At 47.9% G+C, this 22,702-nt stretch overlaps 1 protein-coding gene across 2 annotated transcripts in view; it reads right to left on the reverse strand.

Annotated features, from left to right (window-relative positions):
• Positions 1 to 2,179: 2,179 nt before the first annotated feature.
• LOC105181748 (PHD finger protein rhinoceros) overlaps positions 2,180 to 22,702 on the reverse strand; it is a 291,086-nt gene continuing 270,563 nt past the window's right edge. The window contains exons 3-9 of one of the 2 annotated variants that reach the window (XR_003113221.1): positions 22,096 to 22,221; positions 20,533 to 20,643; positions 19,855 to 20,041; positions 11,853 to 12,034; positions 5,785 to 6,025; positions 3,950 to 4,958; positions 2,180 to 3,353 (exon numbers count right to left, since the gene is read on the reverse strand). Coding sequence is in view for 1 of the 2 variants with exons in the window: in XM_025300857.1 (XP_025156642.1) it covers positions 4,711 to 4,958; positions 5,785 to 6,025; positions 11,853 to 12,034; positions 19,855 to 20,041; positions 20,533 to 20,643; positions 22,096 to 22,221 (1,095 nt within the window). In the remaining variant the exon portion in view is untranslated. Of the gene's footprint in view, positions 4,959 to 5,784; positions 6,026 to 11,852; positions 12,035 to 19,854; positions 20,042 to 20,532; positions 20,644 to 22,095; positions 22,222 to 22,702 lie in introns of both variants that reach the window. The other variant, XM_025300857.1, reaches the window with a different exon arrangement.

The following is a 22,702-nucleotide window of genomic DNA, read 5'->3' on the forward strand; positions in this document are numbered from 1 at the left end:
CGCGAATTCAAGCGCGAAGGTCATCGTTGTTACCGAGCAGAAGGATCGTTACACCGCCACGCTTTGCAGAATCCACGATTGTGCAGAGTTTGTTTGTGCATGCGAATGAAAAGCGCGCCGAGAACTTCGGGAGTAGCGCCTTTGAAGTTAAATCGATTTTAATGAAACTAATTTTATTCTTTTATTCACTCGTTTAAATGGGAAGATAATCCTTGGGCGCAATATATTATAAATGAAATAAAGTGCAAGGAAAGAAGAAGAAAGATTTTCATCATCATAACGATCCAGAACAAAATAAAGTAAAATAGAAGAGGCTTTGTTTTATGAAAATTTTTAAGTATTTTAATAATTTTTTAGATATTTGAATATCTTAGTATTTTATTACTTCTGCATAATTTTTAATATTTCAATTTTAATTCCTTAGTATCTTAAATTATTTTAATAATTAAGTCTACGATATTGAATCTTCCGGCCTGTAATTTTATTTTTAAAAAATAATCATAATACATGACAATAAATGAAACAAAATGCAAAAAGAAAAATGAAAGAAGAGAAAGATCTTTAAGCACAACGATTGTAAATAGAATATAGTAAAATAGAGGAGATTTCGTCTTGCTGAAATTTGAGGCATTTAATTGAGTCCACGATCGAGATGTCGTCATTTCTCTCTCGGTCTAGAAATATATTCTTAAAAAATAACTTTTCTCCCCAGGCGATCTTCTTTCAGAAAGATACTCCGACTCTGTTTGCCCCGAAGCGCCGCTTCATCGTCACGTCGCGTCCGCGCCGCCCGTAATCGAATCGTCACGGCGACAGGAGGTCTTAATTAATTCCATTGAGCCGTCCAGTTCTCGCGCCTTCGCGTTGTGATGCAGCGACGGCCAGATCGATATCCGCGTCCCCCGTGCCGGGCACGCCGTAGAATCCGATTCTTTCGGCCTTGATCTCTTCTCCCCAGCGCCGCACCGGTGGCACCTGTAAATCTCCCCTCGCTGTCCGCCTCCTTTTCGCCCGCGGACTTTGACAAAACGCGCCGGACGTATTTGCATACCCCGCGCCTTTATCTCGTCCGGCGCGTTCGCGCGCATAAATCCATATTCCCGTTGCCGTAAATCTGCGGCAAGTCTGCGTCTCGCGGATGTGATTTCATAAATCACGGGGACCGAAGGCAGACTCGCGAAGCCCGCCTTCTAATTGAAAGAGGAGGAAGCGTCCTCGCCCGCGCGACGGCGGCGGCGCGGCGGTCCGATATGCCTTCGAGAGGAAATCCCCTGGCCCAAGAGAGACTTCCTTTGTTCCGTCCGGCTTGCGGCGACCCGAGCGTGGTATCCGATCGCGAAAAAATGACCTTCGAACTCTCGTATTATCGTCCCTACGGCTGTTACTAAGGTCCCCCAGGACCATCGATAGGACTATCGATAAGTTGTTATTGTTGCTGGGACACGAGTAATCGATTATTTCAAAATGAGACAAACATTTGCATATCCAAAGACAAGGTTCTTATTTTCTACAATTAAAATGCTACGAAGTCTTCTTTCGGCGTTAATAACAACATTCCTTGCATTATCGTGCGGAGATGATAATAAGATTAATCCGACAGCAATAATTCCAACCTGCGAGAAATTACCTGATCGCTTATGCGGTGTCTTCTTTTGTTGAATTCTACGCCGAGATAGAGAAAGTTTCAGATATGTGACGATCGGTATCTTGTTGGCGTTCAATCGAGAGAAGTCTGAACATCGAGAATCCTCGTTGTTTGCGTCTGCCATGAACATGAAAAGACGACGATTTCGCTCCGCGGCACGGAGAGTAGGTAAAGGTCATTGAACGAGATTACGTTTTATTACAGCGCGCCGCGATCGGGGAGGTTTCTACGCTGAGATAATTAATGCGCGTGTGCGCAACGCGATGGCCACTTCACCATAATTCACGTCGCCATTTTTCGCGGTCCCGAGGCTATCTATTTTAAACGTTTCGCGCGCGCGCGCGCGCGCGCGAAGGAAGTCGCGGCGGTACGAGCATTGTTACGTGCGCGACATTTGTATTGCACTTTCGTCGACCTCGACGAAGTGGACGCGCGCGCGCGCTTTGGCGCGTACTTTACGATGCATTATTGCCTCTACATTTTACAATTACGCGCGTCGAGACGCCCATTCGGTTTATTAACGAGACGGTGGGGTCGTTTAAGTTTTCTCACAACGTTTACTGACAAAAGTTCTTAGTACAATCAAGTCTACATACAATGTTGCTCGCAGCCGATCTTCTGCGAAAGTAACAGCTCTCTCTCTCTCTCTCTCTCTCTCTCTCTCTCTCTCTCTTTCTCCCTTTCTTTCTTCTTCTTTATTTTTCCTGTACGTTTAAAATGCAGCGGAACTTCGAGAACGACGAGACGTCTCGAGCAACAACGGTAGACGGGAGTTTTTCCAACGACGACATCTCGGAGAGAAAGAGAGAAAGAGAGACAGCGAGATAAAAATACTTAATAAAATAATCAACTGGTGGGGGCTTCTATAATCCGTTCTCCGGAGCGATCGCGCGACGCACCTGTTGTCGCCGGGATTCGAGCGAACTTCGGACGATTCGTGGCGTTCGTCGGCGCGAGGGAGATGCTGAAAGACGGCGTGCGCTTGCGATTACATACGATATATGTATATATATTGCCAATCGCCGTCCCCAGAACGCGTCGAAAGACTAGAATGATTAAGAATATAAACGCGGCGGACGCGATTGGAAACATGGATGCACGTACACCTAACGAGCAATTAATTAATTAATTGTAGCGATGATAAGATTATTAACGGTACGTTAACAGAAATTGTACGTCTGTCTGCTTGTGTGTCTGCGTGTGCGTGTATGTGTGTATACGTGTACGTGTGAGGACACTTGCTTCTTCCTTTGATTTCCGGCGGATATAAAGTGCGTTTCGCATTTCTGTCCTGCATACATCTACAGTTATGTATAGCGCGAGGGATACAATATGTACAGATATGTCTCGACGCGGAATCGAGTCCCGTTGTGTCTTCGGACTGTTACTCTTCCTCCGTAATATGTAATTCTCCACTTCCTGTATTTCCCGAAGCGTGCGTAATCGCGCTTCGGGGTAATAAATAAGTACCGAAAGCGAAAGACAGATCTCGGACGGAACTGTTGAAAATGCATGACCGTTCGCTGCGGTCTCGCAACCTTTTTTCTCGATTCGTGGATAAAGTCTGATTCTCACTAATCGTCCAGTCTATTCGAGTCTATTCACAGTATTCGTCACCGTTCACACATCTCATTCATCCCAATCACAGAACGTGAAGAAAAGTCTTGACGGAAGAGTGATGAATTCCTGTCTGCCAATCTGTCTAGATCTATAATGGGAATCAACCTTTACTCGCGTCGACTGTTACGCAACGACGAGCTTCCACGATGCGTAAACGCGAGTGCGTCAAATCAACGTCGATTCACTGTTTTTGTCTCAGAAATAAATCAATAGATTAAACATATGCCACTAAATTAAGCCAATTTATTTGTTTTGTATTTATGTTTTGTTAAAAAGTGACGTTTTTATATTTGTTATTAATGTTATCACGTCAATTGCACTCTAATTGTTTTTTTTTGTAATTAGATTAATTAATTTAATTAATTTATTCAGTTTAATTGGATTAAATCATAAAATTTACGCCTGCGATCTAATTTTACGAAACAATCGGAATGCAATAACGAAGTGATGAAATGATAAAAAAATAATTGTACCTCGGGGTGTTTGCAAACTCCCGTTGCGTCTTCTCATCTCCGTTATAGGTACTCTCTGTGTTCCTTACTTCATCGTCGTTTATTACGGCGTCACGCGCGTTACAAACCGCATTTCTACGTGCCGTCTGCGTCTTTCGCAGGAGGAAGCGCGCGCAATTAACGCACCCGCGTCTCGACGAATCGTGGAGGCTCACCGGCGCTGAAGACTTACTTGTACGATCGATTCGTCTCAGTATTACCGAGCGTAACTTCGATAACAGCTAATTAACGACCCTTCAGATTACCGCGAGCGAATCGGCGAGAGATCGTCGGTTCGTGACGACATTCCTCCTTCGTCTCCAAAAACAAAAAGAAACTGCCGATCAATTAACATCCCTGCTTCCATTCTCAAGCGTATGCTTCCATTCTCGTTGCGTGCACGCGCGCGCAACAGTCGCCAGTGATAAGAGTCCAGCGTCTCGTGATAAGAGCTTCGACGAGCTCGAGAGCACCACCCGCGTGAACATGAAAGGGAAAAAAGAAAGCGGATTCTCAAATCTCCCTCGACTTCTCCTGCGGCGATCTCGGCATCGTGCTTCTCCCCGCAGAAGAGCAGAGCTTCCGAACTCGCTTTCGCGGGGATCGAGCTACCGCGGCAACGTCTCCCTCTTTCTTTCTCTTTCTCTCTTCCTTGAGCAAAAAAAGAGAGAGAGAGAGAGAGAGAGAAAGAGAGAGAGAGAGAGAGAGAGAGAGAGAGAGAGAGAGAAAGAGAGAGAGAGAGAGAGAGGAAGAAAGACGCACGTCGTCTGTCCATCCATCCATCTATCTCGCACGGCGCAATCATCAATCGCGCGTCAGCGCGGCGTCTCCCGCGCGAAATCGATTTCCCACGGCGGTCGGGGCGATGCGGTCGGCGAGGATCCAACGACGTGCCTTTCCGTCCCCCGACGATGGGGGGAGGGATGATGGGAAGAGGGGGAGGGTGCGATCGCCTCAATCGGTGCACTCGGAAGCGAAGCTCTCGAGGTCCACATAGTGCCCATTCATGTTGTCCTCCAGCAGCTGAGCGAGATCCCTGCGTAGGGTCTGGAATTCCGGCCTGCGGTCGGGATCAGCGTGCCAACAGCGCGATATCACCCTGAAGAGCTCGCTTCGGCAGTGCGAAGGCCTCTCCAGCCGATAACCGTTGTGCACGTTCCGCATGACTTCCCGCGCCGTCATATCCGGGTACGGTGTCGAGCCTGAAGCAGCGCAAGGTGGTGCGCGAAATTATTACTACGACGGGTCGGCGTGTCGGCGCGAATGCGGCTACCGCGCGCGTATCGACTCGTCGTAATGGCGACGTAACGGCGCCCCAACGAGCTACAAAACGGCCGGGTCTTCTCTCTTCGAGCGACTCTGCATCTCGTATTTTCTTTTTCATTTATATTTCTTTTCCTTATCGAGGCGGCGGCGGAACGAAGCTGGCGAGAGGCCGCCGCGCCGGGCAGCCGCGCGGTTATACAGCGATTCAATCGCGCCATTTCAACGTACGGTTACACGGAGAGAATATCCCGCACGGGGAAGGAGGATTTTCTTCCGAGGAATATCAATTTTGTAGTCTGTAAATCTTTTGGAGCGAGATCGCAGTCGAAAAGACACGTATGAGAGAGAAGAGTAAAAATTTCAGAGACGAAACATCTCGATATGTTCTTCGGCTGGATAGAGAACTCTACGGCAATGTTTGCAATAAAATTCTTGCCGTATATCACTGTACAAATTAGCAAAATAAAAAAACAACTGCGATGCAGTGAAGTTGTATTTCCCAACAAAGATAGTCCCTTGGCGAATTTGACGATACACGGAAACTCATCAAAGTCGCGGCTGACGTTCACGCGAAGACGACACATCGTCGAGATAATGATTGTCCACTGTGTTATTTTTGGCACCCGCTCACCCGCTATTTCCACGCTGTTGATTAAACAAGTTGACACACGTGTCGCCTCATTTTCAGCCGGTACGAATCGCGAGAAAAAAAAATCGGTCAATATTTGTTCTCGCTAACGAGTTAATGACCAGGACACCTACCTAAAGTGACGATCTCCCACATGAGGATCCCGAAGCTCCACACGTCTGTCTTGGTCGTGAAAAGGGAGTAGATCAAGGACTCGGGGGCCATCCATCGGATGGGCAAGGCGTTCCTGCCGTGCCTGGTCTCGATCACCTCCCCGTCCTCATTGGCGAACCTCGACATGCCGAAGTCGGCGATCTTGCACAGCTTATTGTGGTCCACGAGGACGTTCCTGGCGGCGAGGTCGCGGTGAATGATCTACGCATATCCAAGTCAACGTTCATGAGCGTTTCAGAAGCGGCGGTGCAGGCCGCCAAGCGTTCCCGTTAGCTCGCACTCTCTCTCTCTCTCTCTCCCTCTCTCTCTCTCTCTCTCTCTCTCTCTCTCGCCGATCGGCGATCGCACGACCGGGAAATTACACGAGCAATCACGAGAGAGAGTTCGATGCCAATGACGCGTTTTTCTTTTCTTCTCTTTCTCGAGAAAAAGCTGGCCTTCGGAGAGCCCGGAGAGCCCGGAGCGCGCGACGAAATGTGGGACTCGCGGTGACTCAGCATCGCGCGAAGAAACGCACCACGCGCCTCCGCCGAGTGAGCGCGCGACGGCAAATATTGCTCCAGCTGAGCGAAACAGACGCGCTCGTCGGCGGGTCCGATAACGTCGAGCCGCTGTGACGTTGCCGGGGCTTTCTGGCAAGAGGATGAGTAATTGGGAATATAAATTTGATCGACGGGTCTGCGCGACCGCGAGCGAAGAGGGAAACGACCTCGCGCGGCTGCTCACTCTTATCGGCGGGAATCGGGGGGAGGGGGGAGGGGAACAATAACGTCGCAACTCGACCGCAAAACAACAGAATCGTCGTTGTTTCATTTATCGGCTTCTTAATTAACCGCTACTAAGCGCGCACTCGTCGTCGAAAGGAGGATCCCGCGAGAACGGAAACTCGGGACGCAGAGGATGCTCGGAAAGCAGACGCGAGACCAGAGAAATCCGCAACGAGCGGGAGAAACGTCCCGTCGACGGGGCGGGGAACAATGAACGTCGCCTCGACGTCGCAAAGTAACAGCTTCACGTCCTCGTAGTTTCCCTTCGTCCTGCTTCAACGAGCCGCCGCGGTCGGCCGCGAGGAAACTCCCGCCGGACGAGACGCGGCGGACGCGACTGGCAAGAGGAGGCGAGAGACAGGCGATATGAAAAATTCGGCCGATTGTTCATTATCGCGCGTCACGTCGCCGCGCGTTACGCAAACGCGCGGTTATGAAAGGCCGCGCGCACTCCGCTTGAATGAAAAGCCGCATCCGAGAGCGCGCATCCACGCGTATCCGCAGCTGGCGCGGCACGCGCACTGTCATTTAGCGTCCCGCGCGACGTAATTGTCTATTAACTCGGGAAAATCATGTCTGCCGCCGACGTTTCCCAGAAGCCATTACACGGACGGAAACTGGTAATGCCGCGTTTGCAACGGCCAGGGGAGAGGGGAGGACGATCGAGCGGCGGCAATAATGAGCGATCGGCTCTTTGTTCCTCTAATTGCTGCCGCTCGTCGTCAGGTGCATCTCTCCCCGTCGCGGATCCTCGCGTTTCCCCAAGACACGCTTCCTGTCCGGCCGTGCGAACGATCGGCTAACCGCCGGCTTGATCGCGAGCTGTTTCCGGTTTCACCAGGTCGGCCGTCGAACACGTTACCTCGAGGATAAAGGAGACCTCCGTTCGAATGGTTAATCGCGAGTTGACTCGCGTTTTTTACTTGTGAGCACTTGTTTTCCTTTCATTAATTTACTTACGAGTTATTTTTCTTCGATTCGCAATATGTATAACTCGATAAGAAAACCCGATAAAAATTGATATGAAGATACGAAAAGGAAATGAAAGATTCAGAGGAAGAGAAACATTTGCTGAATAATGTGCTGAATAATAAACTAAAAAGTTAATTAACGTGTCGAGACAAGAAGTTGATTCTCGAGCGGGGAACAGAATTCCTTCGTGTGTCACCGCGTGAACAAGGTGTCACCGTGGCGATAAATGTGTGAATCTACGAGCGTGGACGCGGTGAATCATACCAACAAAGTTACGCGTAACTTTCGTCTCGGTCGCTCGCGCGGTCAATTCGAAGGAATCTACGAGCACCGGTTCGCGCCGCGGTATTTATGTCACGACAAACACCCCGCTGACTCCGGTGTATTGACTTCTCTTTTTATTAGACGACTGCGACGCATGTTAATCGACATATCGCACTCGCGAGCTTCCGAGGAAGTTCGTGAATCACACGCGCGTGGACGGGAAACGTATGTCAAGCGAGGGTGTTACTTCATACTCCTATTAATAGCGGTCGCGTACACCTAGAAAAAGAGAAACGAAAAAAAAAAGGAAAAAAAAAAACGATCCTGTGGAAACCGGAAAAATCTTCGAGGAAAAGTATCGCGTCGGCTGACGAATGAATCACATGCTTCCCGACTTGTTTTCCCAACTTTTCCACTCTATTAAACAACTAAAATCTTCTCCTCTGCGTGCACACACACACACACACACATGTCACATACTATAAATTTATTAAAATACATTACTTGTATTGTGGTCGTTAAAGAGAAAAAAAATTACTGACGTGTCGCAAATCACGTGCTAAAAACCATCCCGAGAATTTCGCCGGCCAGAGAAGCGCTGAGAAGCGCGGCTCTCCTCGGGCTCGTATCTCGCGAGCGAAAGAAGTCAATCTTTATCTGGTGACACAGACCCCGGGGCGAGACCGAGCAGTCCGCTCGAACGTGTCGTGGCGGAAGTTTTACGATCATGCGAAAACGCGCGGAATGAAACGTCATTAGCGGGTTATTTGTCGAGCAGCCGACGCGACCTTCCACGGAGTGCCAGTTGTCCTCGGAGGACACGAGCCCCTCCCCTCTCTCTCTCTCTCTCTCTCTCTCTCGTCGTTTTCGTCGCGAGCGACCAAGTAGGTGGGGAAATTTACGCCTGGATCCTTTATCTATCCTCATCTACACCTCTTCTTGGCTGTTCCTCGGCGCTCGACGCGACCGGCGGATTTCGTGGACCGACGATTGCCGCGATTCTTTCGCGGGAGGCAAACTACGCCGGAGCGTATTATCGGCGAAGCCGTAAACGCTTCGCGAAACCGTTTCCTCTTGCCTGCTCGTAAAGAGGAGATATTAAAATCGCGCGCGTCGAGACTTCCAGCCGCGGCACGCCGCGGGAGAGAGACAACCGTACCGCGCGCCTTCAGTTTTGCATTCGCGCGAGTACGACTCGTCCGGTCCATATTCCAAATCGGCGCACCACGACAGCCGCCAGCAGTCCTATCTCTCGAATGCGAACGGAGTTAACGATAATTGACCGTAAAGGCCGTTAAGTGTACGATGAGTGTGGCGATCCTGCGCGCGCGCGCGCGAGAGGGAGAGAGCGAGAGAGCGGTACAATGTTGCGGTTGAAGAAACCGTTCGGCGCATCGGAACACTCGAGCAGCGGCCGAGATTGCGTCCTGAAAATGAATTAACCCTTGCGGCTCCACGTCGAGCGCTCCGCTCTCGACATCGCGTTTCGTTCTAGTTAATTTCATAAAGCAACTTTTTATTCAATAATGGTATATACGAGATAATTACTTTGGGTACTCATGAGCAGTCGCGCGTTTCAAAAAGGAACATGTTTCGGAATAGATATATATATATATTTTGACAAAGTCAAGAGCTAAAGCAAAAGTTAGGGAGTTTTTCTCTTTTCATTAATAATTTAATGAATGGAATATACCCAATTCTCTCTCATAAAGTGGAATATAACATAATGTACAATACACAGCTCGATAATTTAATGAATTGAACGTTTGAACTCAAATAACGTACAAAAAAATACTACACAGGTCAAGTAGAAATTGACAAGAATAAGAGATTTTTAAGCTCTTGATTATTTTGCGGATACTCCTAATGTGTCGCGAAAAATGTGCCGTTGCATGTTTAGATGCCGAAATATCGACACACAAATGCAGCGACATTGCCTCGAAGTAAATGAATTTCCACGGAGAGCCGAAAACAATCCGGCCAGAGGGGGGTAATCGGCCGAGCGGCACGGCGGCCTTTAATCGCGCGAGGATTAACGACGGGACCCGCGTCTAAACATTTTAAACGACCGCGACGCGTATCGATCGTCCAGGTGTCGTCCCGAAATTTATCGCGCCTCCTCGCCTGGCGGTGGTCCCGCCATTCCGTCCCGAAGGTATGTCGTAACGATCGCGCGACGCGTCGCCCGAGAGGAAGAGAGGACATCGCCGGGCCCCGGCGAAGAGAGAACGGCGGCTCCCTTTGCCAAAGAGACGATCGTTCTTGACGCGGATTTTTTCCGGCGGTGCGAAAATTAGTCGCGTCGCTTCGTGAGCCTTCGCTTCGCGGACGGGCGTAATGAGGGGAAATTAATTGGCGCGTTATCACGCGCGGACACGAATTGCCGTTCGCGGCCGACCGACGCTGTGACGCTGAGGAGGACTGGAACGATCCTGTCGACGCAGTAGCGCAGGATTTTGTCGGTCGTGTGGCAAACTGTATGTTTACCGAGAACGATTTTCTCTCTCTCTCTCTCTCTCTCTCTCTCTCTCTCTCTCTCGCGTGCGCGCGTGAAACGATAATTAGTCGCGCCGAGGCCTCGGTCTATAAACAACGGTCTATAAACAAGCGTTCTGCATAATGAGGATTCGTTAATTGACGCCGACAGCCCGCTGATCTCGCGTCGTCGAGGGACAACGTGACGTCATGAAGGACTGCAAGGATACGTGTCGGCGTGGTAATCGGCGTAACGCGAGATTTTATTTCTATAACATTACCATAACACATCCGATATGCAAAGATCGGCTCTTCTCGCGTGCAGTTACTCGGTGGAGAAAAATTCGATATCCGTATATTTATTGAAACATAAATTATCACGAAATGCAAGAACGGCATAGAAAGTTCCCAGGACTTTCTCGGATACAGCATAGATTTTCTGAACAGATTCTTCAAATTTATTCTAAAATTTGTCGTCTGAGAGACGACGATGCCAATCGATATTCCATTCTTACCCGAAATATGGGAGAGTTCTCTTTTTCTCTCTTCAATAATAGTTTTTATAAAATCTATCTGCACGCAATGCAATGTAAATTCTAACTCGTATTTTTTTTTTCAATTGATAAACAAAATCAAGCTATGTACCGACGAGTTTTATCCGATTATATTGTAAAAGAGAATCAAGATTTCGTGTGAAATCATTGAGCAAGTTGGGATATTCTATGAAGGTGAAGCAATTTTTAATTAAACTAAGAACGCGTATACGTTCGCAAGGTACGTGTGTATCTTAAATTTACACGAAATTACGAGCCAACGCGGGAAGGTAAAATTAGTGCATGTCGTAACGCGCTTGCATCGCCGAGGAGGTCAACGCGGCCGAGGCCGTTAAAGTCGCACGCGTTGATTTCATCGGGCCCAAAAGTGCCGTGCCGAGATTTATTATCGCGGCTCCGTTTCCTCTTGTGTCTCGATCGAATTTCTTTCCCGACAGCACGTAGCGGTCACGCATACGCCGCGCCGGCAATACAGAAGAGCAAAAAGGACGCTGTTCTTTACGTGAACGTATCACGTGGGAAGTTGTATTCTTCGCCTCGCCCGCGAAACGTGCAACGTAAAACATCTGGGAGAGAAAATCAGTCGTCCCCATGAAACTTGCTCGAAGTCAATCGATAATATTGATAACATTTATTATTTCTCCTTCATAATTTTAAATTCGACCCAACTTGTCTCTTCGAGCAATTTTTTTCCGCACGGAGAGAATATTACAGCTTTTTCCATATAAATTTTTATTTTATAATATTCTCTACTCAATGGAATTTATCGTACATGAAGCGAAGGACGATTTTCCATTTATTCCACGCCCACAGCTAACAAAGATGACAAGTCGCGTCGACTTGTACCGCTAAATCGCGTGCGCTTGGTGAATCAAGGCGGAATGTCGACGTGTCCCTCGGCTACAAAATTCTACAATAATTGTCACCGTAAAATTCTCTTCGTGTAAGGACGACTTGGCGAAGGGAGGTGAGACGACATGTGAGAGTAACTCGTACCTTCTTCGACGCGAGGTACTCCATGCCTCTGGCGACGCAATAGCCGAAAACGGTGAGGTCCCTGGACGTCAAGGCCGCGGAGTCCTCGCTGAAGTTGTAGAAGTACTGTCTGGTGCGGTGGTCGCGCAGGTACGCCAGCAGCTTGCCGTACATGACGTACTCCAGTATGAGATAATGAGGCTCTGTAATCGTAGAAAAATAAAGCTGCATCCTCGATGTTTATTCATGGCGCGAGCGGGAGCATTGGAGCGTGTCGCCCCTGCGCGTTTTGTAGCGTGGAGATCTCAATCGCCGAAGGATAATTCTTATTCATCGGAGCTTACTCACTCTGGGTTAAGCCCGATTCTCACTGCCCGTCGTCTGGACACGACGACGGCAAGGAGACTGTCGATCTCGAAATATTCTTTTGCATTGGAATATTCGCGTTCCATCATCTCGAAAAAGAAAAAAAAAAAGAAAGAGGACGAAGGATGGATCACTGAACTCTAAACTGGAATGAGAGTGTCTATTGCTTCCAAACCACGTGAGACAATTTGAAAGGAAGGTATAATCTATCTCATCTTACATGGAAATAAAAGTTGGTTGAATTATTGTGACAGTGAACGAGCCAGATGACTTTTCGTCGAAGGAAGCAGGATTTCTGCTTCTAATGAACCAACTTCAACTCTGAAAATTAAGGATTTTCTGTTCAACTGATTTCTTCTTTTTCTTCCGCGTAACGTAGAGTATTTCGACTAGACTACGTATAACAGGAATGGTTCCAATCTGCCGGTTTATGCTCGCCATTTTCTCGCCGATTTTAGTCAAGCTGGAGCTCAGTGGGATGAACGAACTCTTGTCTGCTGTAGTCTGGACGAACAGTGAGAATCGGCCTTTACACGCCGATTCGCCCGGAGGAGAAGCTACCTCCAGTCGTTTGGCATTCGACGCGTGCGAATCGCCGTGAAAACTGAAAATATCATCGCGCATGCACAAGAAAAGCGGCATTTCTCCCGCGGGCGTCGCTCGCGCTTTCCAAGGCTCGGCGAATTTTTCCCGACCGCGTCTACGTGAGTCTCCTTACAATCCCCCACAATGGACATAAAAGTAGGCGAATGTGAATGTAACGACTACGTGCGACTTGAGCATTCACATGGATCGCTTTGTTGCGCCTGATGGATCATGCTCTTTTCGCAAAGTTTACTCGGAGGCCACTTCCATCGCGCATGGAAATTAAAAAGAAAAGGGACGCGCGTGTTGTCAATTAGGAAGTCCCGTGGCGAGGATGAGAAATTCGCGGAGTGTTTGAGAAATAATTTAAGCGACGTGCTTTGCTGAGAGAGGGGAGGAGTGAGAGAGAGAGAGAGAGAGAGAGAGAGAGAGAGAGAGATGGAGGGAGCCCCTGTGGATAGCAAGGTCGCCTGATTGTAACTTATGGAGCCGCTTTCGTCGGCGTCCCGCCATCGTAATTCTCATATTAGGTCAACATTACCACCCTCTAATAATTCTCGGTCGCAAAGTGGTGCGTTAACGCGCCCGCCGAAGGATTAACGCACGGCCGATACATTTCTCCGGCCGGATTGAACGCGACGTAATGTTCGCGGTGGCCGTTCCGCTCTTGTGTCGACTCGCGCGTTATTAATTATCCATTAACGATTCAATGTCGCGATACCGCGCCGTGAACGGCTGCGCCGCTCGTTATCACGACGCATCGCGCGCACGAACATTATTAATACGCCGATGGCGATCAATTCTGCCTGTTATTATTCAATCGACCGAAAAGCGACTGAGCGGATCGCTCGGACGAGTCGGTGACTCGTCAAAGAGACAGTGGAACGCTATTTTAATGATGAAAGCACGAGCATGAGAGACATAATGAATTTGAAATTTGAAATGTTGTCGAAGCGTTACTTTGCGCGCTTTGTGCGACAGAAAGAGCGACGGGTAAATTCTCCCTCGATTTTAATCGCGCGAAATTATTCTCTGTGAAATTATATAAAATTCCGAATAGAAGTAACGTTGAAACGACGTTTTTTCTTGATCAAAGAGACAATGGAACATTGTTTCATGCATAAAAGCAACGTTAAAGAAAATTGACTGCAAAATTATCAAAAGTATTATTTTCTGTGTTCTATGCGATTTTCATTTTCAGCGATGGAGGAATCCTCCCTTGATTTCAGCCGCCTGTCTCTGTTCAATTACACAAAGTCGTAGGCAGAGATAATGTCGAAATGACATTTTTCTTCCTTCGAGGAGACAACGGGATGTTATTTTATGCACAATCAGTGACGGAAGAATCCGCCCATGATCCTTTTGTTCCTTGTCTTTATTAAATTATACGAAGTCACAAACAGAGGAAGAGAGGGGCAGCGATATTTTCCATTCGCCGAAGAGACAAAGAAATCTCATTTCACGCCTAAGAACGTCTCGACGATCATTGATTTCCAATTTTTGCCGGAATGCTCTTTCAGCGATGAAAAAAAATCGCCCTCGTCGTCGCCTGTCCGCTCGATCGCGCGAAGGACACGAACAACGTCGAACCGACCGATTTTTCCGCGCGCACACACGCGCGCTGGATTCGCGCCAGTTCTGCGTTCCGATCCGTTCGCGCAAAAATCGCGCGGATCCGCGCCTACGTCGATCGATATGGCACGCGCGATACAATAGCCGTGACGAATGCGAAACAATAGAAGCGCGCGGCCCTGGCCGGCGTATATGGTTCCGCTTACCGTTTACGCGCGCGAATCCCGCCTCGCGCGCGCAATAATAATCGTGGAAACGCGATCGAGCGTCGCCGCGTGTACAACCGGCGGAATAAACAAGCGCGTTTCAGCGAAGCGCTCGGGGGAAGGACGAGGCGACTCGCGGGCTGACCTTTCGGACGGGAGTGGTTTTGCAATCTCCCACGTCGCACATGCGAGTCTGTCGTCGCGTCTGGACACCGTTTTTTCAAGCAGATGGACGAGTCCTCTGAGGCAGAGGCTTTCCCGCAGGGAGAGACGCGCGATTAATCCCGTCGAATTTCGGGGCGCGTTCGTCGGCTGTCGCCAGATAAGGACACGCTCGGACACCGAGAATCCATCTTGGATCCGACGAGGCAGCTGTGGTGAAATAAAACGTCGGAACGGTACCTCTTCGAGCTATCAGGACATTATCTGCATGAAAAAGCCGCGACAAGAGAGAGAGAGAGAGAGAGAGAGAAAGAGAGGGTCACAACACGCGCGACCTCGCCAATGTTAAAGAATGCCGGTTCTTAATGTCACCTCTATTCCATACACACCTCGCCGCGTCTGTGAGAGCAGATAAATAAGCCGAGGCCCGATTAGAGGAGAAAGAGAGACGGAGATGGACCTTAAACGAAAGAGAGCGCCGTTCGCGCCATTTCTGCCGGAGAGTGGCGAGTCGGGGGAATTTTGCCGGCAGTAAGAGAAATTTCGCGCAGTCATCAGAAATCCAGGTCGTCGCCTCGTCGCGACGCGATTAAGATTGCAACGTCGGCGAATTCGCGCGACGCGACTCGGAGGGACACGCCGTTTCCAAGGCGAGGCGAGAAGTAACGCTCGCGGACGCGCGATAACTTATCGAGTCGGAGAGAGAGCTGGCAAGAAGTATTCTCCACTCTCGCGTTAATAATTCCTGCGGTGGCCGGCGAAACGACTGTTCGCGTCACGACTGTTTTATTCCCCGTCCAAAACGCCGCTCGTAAAGCACCGAGTCGAACGGGCCGCGCGCTTTGACGCGCGTCCCCGGGAAGAAATTCGGCCGCCTCCGTCGCCGCCGCCGCAACGATAAACGCGCTGCGGCCGAAATTTAAACGTCGTAAATTTTATGCGCGGTGGCCGACCGCGTGTGGGCGACCGAGGAAGCTCTCCATTGTGCGGGAGCAGCCGCGAAGGGGGCCCTAAAAGCGGTGCACGTGCATCGTCTTGAAAACTAAAAATGTGTAATTCGAAGACGGAAATAATTCCCTGTAGATTCGTCACGCCGGAATCTAGACGCCAAAGCGAGCTGCTGTGATACAATTTTTGTCGGGGTCCTACAATTGTCTCAAGGACCGACTATTATTTTGAAAACAAAAAATTAACACGTGGGTGTATTATTAATTTCAAACTCACGTGCGGATTTTCTCAAGTTTTCTCGCGAATTTGTGAATTTTTCCTCGACGAGGAAAGACAGGATCGGAAGGAAGAAAAATAGAGAGCTCGATAAAATGTCGCTTCTTTCTCGGCGATAATCAGCACCATCGCGACGGTGGAGGATCGTCAAGGATCTAGCGAGGATTCTCTTGTCCGGATCTTTTAGTGCAGTAGCGATGAGCGTTTTTTATCGTCGCGGAGAATGATTGCGGGCCCGGTGGACGAATTTCTCCCTAATAAACCTCGCCGACTTCTCTCGCTAATTTTCCCGCGTGAACGACCCTTTTCTGCGAATCGCCGAATAACCGATTAGCTACGCGCCTTGTCGCTGCGTTTCAGCATTCTTCCGAGCAGAAAATATTAAGAGGACGAGGGTGTTTTACATTCTCGTCGGGACCTCTCCCGCAAAAACTTAACGCGACATTTTATCGACCAGCTTTCTATCTTCTCTTTTCCCGATCTCGGCGCCTTGTCGGGGAAAAATTTGTAATTCGGCGAAAGAACGTTGGAATTCGCACGTGAGCATTAATTAACACATTGGCTGCGTTGGTGACCGGCGCTACGATATTTGTATCGCGTTTCGAAACGTAACTAACTATAAAACAAATTAAATACACAGAGAAAAGAAACTCCTTTGGTGCGACTGAATTTCCCTGGAAAGAATAGAGATCAAATGGAAAAGAAATAGAAATAGAAAAATTTCTCACAAGACCAAAATTGACAAAAGAGATCTTTAATCAATTCAATTGTTTCCAATTACCTCGAGCGTCGAGAAAACATCGAGAAAAAATCAGAGCAAATCAGCGTGTTTAGCAGCCAACGTGTTACAAGGAGAGTGTTGCACAGATAGTCTCACCACATCACTGCGACCGGCTGAGCACCCTCGACGCGCATGTTTTAATTAACGCGAAGAGAGGCTCAAGGGGCGCGCGCACAATAGCGGTGATAATTTCATTAAACGAAACCGGGCGATAATCGGCCGTCGGGTCGTCGCGCTGCTCAAGCGACTCGATCTCTCGAATCGTATCTCCGTCTCAGCCTCGCCTTTTTCATCTGCTTCCCTTTTGATCCGCGAAGGGAACGAGCGTCTCGCGGGGATACCGACTTAATAGACGTATTGTGCCGCGTAGAGGAGGCACGTCGTACCAGCGAACGCGCGGATGCGTATGGAAATTTATACGAACGATGAGAAGCAACGATATCGAGCAGCGTGGAAGAAAAGACGTATAATGGTCTCTCCTTGCTCCTTCCCGAGGCGCGTCCCGACACATGCGAGATCATCGGAGCAAATTTCTGATGTCTCTACCGTAAATTCGTTCGCGCGGAAAATCGCGAGAATCGCACCGGATCGATTTTGCGACGATTCGTGTCCTTCAAAAAGTAACAAATAAACAAGAAGCTTAGAGAGCCGTTATAAGATGTTCATCCAAAGGATCATCCACCAATCACCTATTCAAAGGAGGTGAGGAGAGACATCGAAGACCTGAGTAACACCTGAGTAAACATCAGTGAAGATTTAAATTTGATTTCGGCATGACGATGACGATGGCCTCGCGGAAGCGAGAAAAGACGTTGGCATATGCAGATAAGGTAGACCTTGCTACTTAAGAAGCATTGTTAGAAAAAACAAATATCAGCACTTCTTAGTAGTCATAAATTATTCACGGTTTTTATTGAGACCATTATTATTGAGATATTCCGTTGGACCGTTATGTAATTCTTCAGATCGACATTTTTTCTTGAACAAAATAAAATATTGCAGAAAACGCGCGTTAATTGCTACATTAATTTTCGTCGAATTTACAAATTTTCAATCGACGAGCGGGTGCAATCAAAGACACGGGAAATAAATGTGATGCGCGCTGCGTATATCTTCCGCGTCGTTTAGCTGGCCATGCAATCAGTTCTTCTGATGCAATTAATTAAACTACACACGTAATTTCATAAGACGCGGCAACATCGTAATACCAGTCACTGGTGACCGTCACGGCATTCAACGTATTAGAGACACATCAAGCTATGATTATTTATCGAACAACGACGGACTATGAATGACAGCCTTGAAATAGATTCTAAAAATTTCGATTATCTTCGTTTATAATTTCAACAAGCAACAAATGTGAATTATTATATTTAATCACTCCACAAGAATTGTGAACAACTTATTGACTGTACCACATATTAAAAAAAAAAAGAATCTATCATTTCAGGTGGAAATAATCGTCGGTAATTCCATCAGCATTAACTCAGAAGCGAAATTACGATTCGGGAAACAAAGGATTATTATTTTCGTAGCGCGTACCTTTTATAACCTGTCCTGTCCAGTATATGCAGAAAAACACCGGTAAAGAATAATTGATTTCCTATTTCGTTATCTCCTTCGCGACACGAGACGTTCTTACGGATATAATGATTCACTCGCACGCGAATAATTCATCCGGCACGCGAATTTTTCCATCTCGCGAGACGAGACTCCATTCCGAGGCTCCGTGCACATGTTACATAATTCGCCCGGTGTCCGGGAAGTTGCCGACGAAGAAGCGTAATTAATTTCCTTTTACGATATTTCGCGACGCGGCACCCGATCCTCACGGGCTAATTTAACCGTGCGATCATCCGGCAGGCGAATTATTTGCCGATTCGTTGCGCGTTCGCTTTCGATAATGAAAGCCCGCAGCATCAATCACCTTCGATCCCGTGATTCGACTTTGTGAGAGCGGAACGATCGCGCGATGTGCCTTTCTTTCTCTTTCTCTCTCTCTCTCTCTCTCTCTCTTTTTTTAATCAATCATGAGGTGATGAAATAACGGGGAACGTTCATCGATCATACTTTTGTTCGCGGCAGGCCGATAGGATCTACGGTATTTTTTCGCCAGCTCGCGAGAAAAACCTGCTCGACACCTGCTGTCAGCAGGTGAAACGCGGCGGATTTCAACGGAGCACATCGATAATTTATTTATCAGTTTTTCCCGCGACTGTTTGTACGAGACGAATTTTTCAAGACCTCGCGAGACGCGACGTCGGCAAACCACCGAGCGCAAAGATTGCGCTCCTCCGACCGGTAAATTGTTTACAACGACTTAATTCGCGGCTGTCAAGTTTATGTGGAAAATTTAACCGCAATTATCCCGCCGCGACGCAGATAACAGCCGTTGATGAGAATAAATCTTCGCGCTCGAGAAACAAAGCGATTCGCACGCGTGATTATCATAACGACCGTTCAAATTACACGTCTAAACGGACATGGCCGCGAAACAAAGGAACGAAGAGAAGAAAAAAAAAAGAGAGAAACGAAAAACGTTTTCGCCTTCGAAGATTAATCGTTATCGTTCACTGCGACGTTATCTCGTTGCGCAACCGCTCGAAACCGTGCGAACGATTATCGCTCGATAAGAACGCGACGCGCACGAGGAAGATGCAAGAGACTCGCATCTTTTGCGCGCGAAGATTGCACGAAGAGTGCACGATTTGCGCGAGCGATAACGTTTATAACCGAAGCGTATGCGGTTTATAAGCGTGCGACTCGGCGATCGAAACCAATTTGACCCTATTTGTCACGAAATGGGCTCAAGAATCTCAGTCGGGTTCTCGCGGGATAATTGTAGCAATATTAAATAAAAACATATCTCGCTCCATGAATCATCACGATTTTTCGCAACCGGTGTTATCGTATATCTCCGTTCTCATTAGATTCAATAATGATATGGAAATATAAATTTTTTTCTTTCCTTACTTACCATAATCTTCTAGTAATTCCATTTCCGTTCCCTTCTTTTTTGTTTCTTATTATTTTCAGATGGTTGATCGTTTATAAGTAACAAGTAAAAAAAAATGAATAAAAAAAGAAATAAAAAAGAAAAGTAAGAGCGATAAGACACGCGTCTTACCTTCTTCGGTGCAGCAGCCTAAAAGCGTCACAACGTTCGGATGGCTCCCCAGTTGCTGCATGATTTCGAGTTCCCGGACCAGGTCCTCCTTCTCCCGATCGGAGGCGCCTTCCTTGACGGTTTTCACTGCTACCAAGCGAGTGGTACCTTGATGACCGGTCAGATCGTCGGCCTCGGCTTTCCACACCTGAGATCAGTTCAGTTGAGAAATGCACAGTCGTTTTCCTGAGAAACGTCGCGACCAATCGAGCGGCCCCATCCGCCCCGGAATTTTTTATCTCCCGCTTATTACCGGCAAAAGCGCATACAGCGACGGATTATATGTTCCCCGAGTGTTTTTCCCACCATCGATTTCGCATAATCGATTTTGATTATACCAATATCGCGCTAAGTGCCCATTACCGTCTGATGAATACGGCGATCGGGGTTGCACACGTCGAAAGCGGCCATTGCAAATAAACACGAATGGAATAATTCGCTCGCGCGAGAAAGAACGAGGTCCCTTCGTCTCGGACAGCAGTCGGAAGGACTTGCTCGGACTTTCCGATTTTGTCGCGAAGATTAGATTTCCGCGTGATTCCCGAGTGCTTGATGAGGAAAAGAGACGGAAAAAGATCCTTCCGACGAATTACAGGCGTGGTTTTTTATAGCACACGCGCGGGAAATAATGCCTCTCACCTGGCCGAAGTTTCCTTGCCCGAGGACTGTCTGTAACCTAAGCTTATCTCTAGGAAACTCCCATCTGGATTCCTGGCTCGACGAAGGCGGCGGTTTCTCAGCTTCGTGACACTGCGTACAGAGAGAGACAGTTGCGACGGGTGTGTGTGTGTGTGTGTTCGGTTGCACTTTAGAAAGTCTAAAAATAACTACTAATTGATAGGCGCGAGGGTGAGCGAGCTTCGACGCGTCGTCAGCGTCGTTCACGTAGAAGCTTCCTCTGAGCTGGGCGAAGGAACTCGCCGGGTTTTCCGTTGACGCGAGTCTAGGCGTGGCGCAGTTTTCCTATTTACGAAACGCGGTGCGACGAATCCTTTTTCTTGTTGTGCGAATGTGAATGATCGCGAATAATCGCGAAAGTGATAAATTTATTCGACGGCAATTATCTCGAGCGACAAATCCAGCCAATGAGAATAATCTCAAGGAATAAATCTATTCAAAGAAGATTATTTTTCTAACGACAAATTTTGCCCATGAAAATTGTTTCGACGATATTCCTAATTTTTTTCTTAATTAATTTCGATAATTATTAAAAATAACACTTCGAATTATCTTGATAATTATTCAAATGAAGGACTCACTCCCGTGAGTCACACGCGTCAACGATTTCCCTACGTACAAAACGCGGCGCGACAAATCATTATCCTTTTTTCACATAATATACAAACGACCGTAAATATTTTTCCGCGGACAATTATTCCAACGATATGTTTTCCGATATGTTAATATTACCACGGTAATTATTACGTGTCACAATGTTTCTGTATGCAAAACGCAGCATGATTATATACTCTTATCGCACGGTACTTAACGATCACGAATCTTAATAAATTCTTTCTTCTTCAAGACCATCTGTCTAAACTGTCTATCTAAACTAACTCCTTCAATGACTCGAATAAAGGACCACCACGGGCTTAAGCACCCTTGTCCTACCCGCTAACTCCCGATTGCTCGGGCCACAATAAACAAGAAGGTCGGTCACGCGTCGAGCCATTTAGCTGTTTAGCCGTGTGCTCGAACTTGCGCAAAATGTACGCGCCTTATGACGTGTATATTTCGGCGCAACGAAAGGAATTATCATCGATATTAGATTTTCTTTTTACCGACATGATAGGTATAAGGATTGTTTAATTCTTTTAGGGAATTATAACCTAAACGTGTGAACGTAACGAAGAATTGCACGTAACTAAAGTAAGGAAATATCGAGAACCACTGAACCACGAGTCTGACTCGTGTTGTTTATGTTTTTCCCGAATGAAGTACCACGAGCCAGGCTCGTGTTGTTTACGTTTGGTCCGAACGAAGTACCACGGGTCAGGCTCGTGCTCATTGTTTTTGGCCCAAATTTCTTACCACGAGAGTCTCACTCGTTGTTGTAGGACAAGGGGTTAATTATCATCGCGTCCGTTAATTATTAAAGCTCTTCTATTCCACCGTGCTCTCACCGCCCCGTTTATATTTCGCGTTCGATCGGAAATCCGCGAAGGCTATCTCGACGATGAATCTCTCTCGTGCATATCTCACCAAGTGCTGTATCCTCGGTAGCTTCGTGATCGCCTTCTCGATGGACGTCTTGAAGTCGCCGTTCTCGAGATTAAGAGCGTCCTTCCTGCAGCTTATCTCCGATGACGTGTCCGACTCCTCTAGCACCTGCGAGACGAGCGAGAAAGACAGAGAAAGAAAGAGAGAAAAGGAATCAGCGTGAGCGCACGAAATCTACATTTGGCGAGCACGCGCGCGCGTATCACTCGCGGTCGTCGTCACCCTCGGTGTTAATTGGCCAGGTGCGATATGGATCACACGGGAGGGACAGATCGAGGCGACCCGACCATATTTTCGCGGGCGACATCGCCGGGCCGAAGTAAAAGCGCCTGCGCATACTGCGCGACTACGACGTTGACGTTCTTACGACGGCGTTAAAATACGCGCGAACGACGCAAAAACGGCTCGGCGGATACGCGGCTCTCGCGCGAGAAACCGGATTAACCTCAGCAGCATTAGAGTATTTTCTATAAGTGAGTGCGAACAGCAGGAGGTCCCTCCCTCTGTCTTTCACTCTTTTTCTCTTGGTATACGCGCACGCGCGCGCGCGCGCGTGTAAAACCGCGTTTCCCCCTATTAAATTTTCCCC

This window comes from Harpegnathos saltator, unplaced genomic scaffold (genome assembly GCF_003227715.2).
Source record: "Harpegnathos saltator strain DR-91 unplaced genomic scaffold, Hsal_v8.6 scaffold39, whole genome shotgun sequence".
Taxonomy (NCBI): Eukaryota; Metazoa; Arthropoda; class Insecta; order Hymenoptera; family Formicidae; genus Harpegnathos; species Harpegnathos saltator.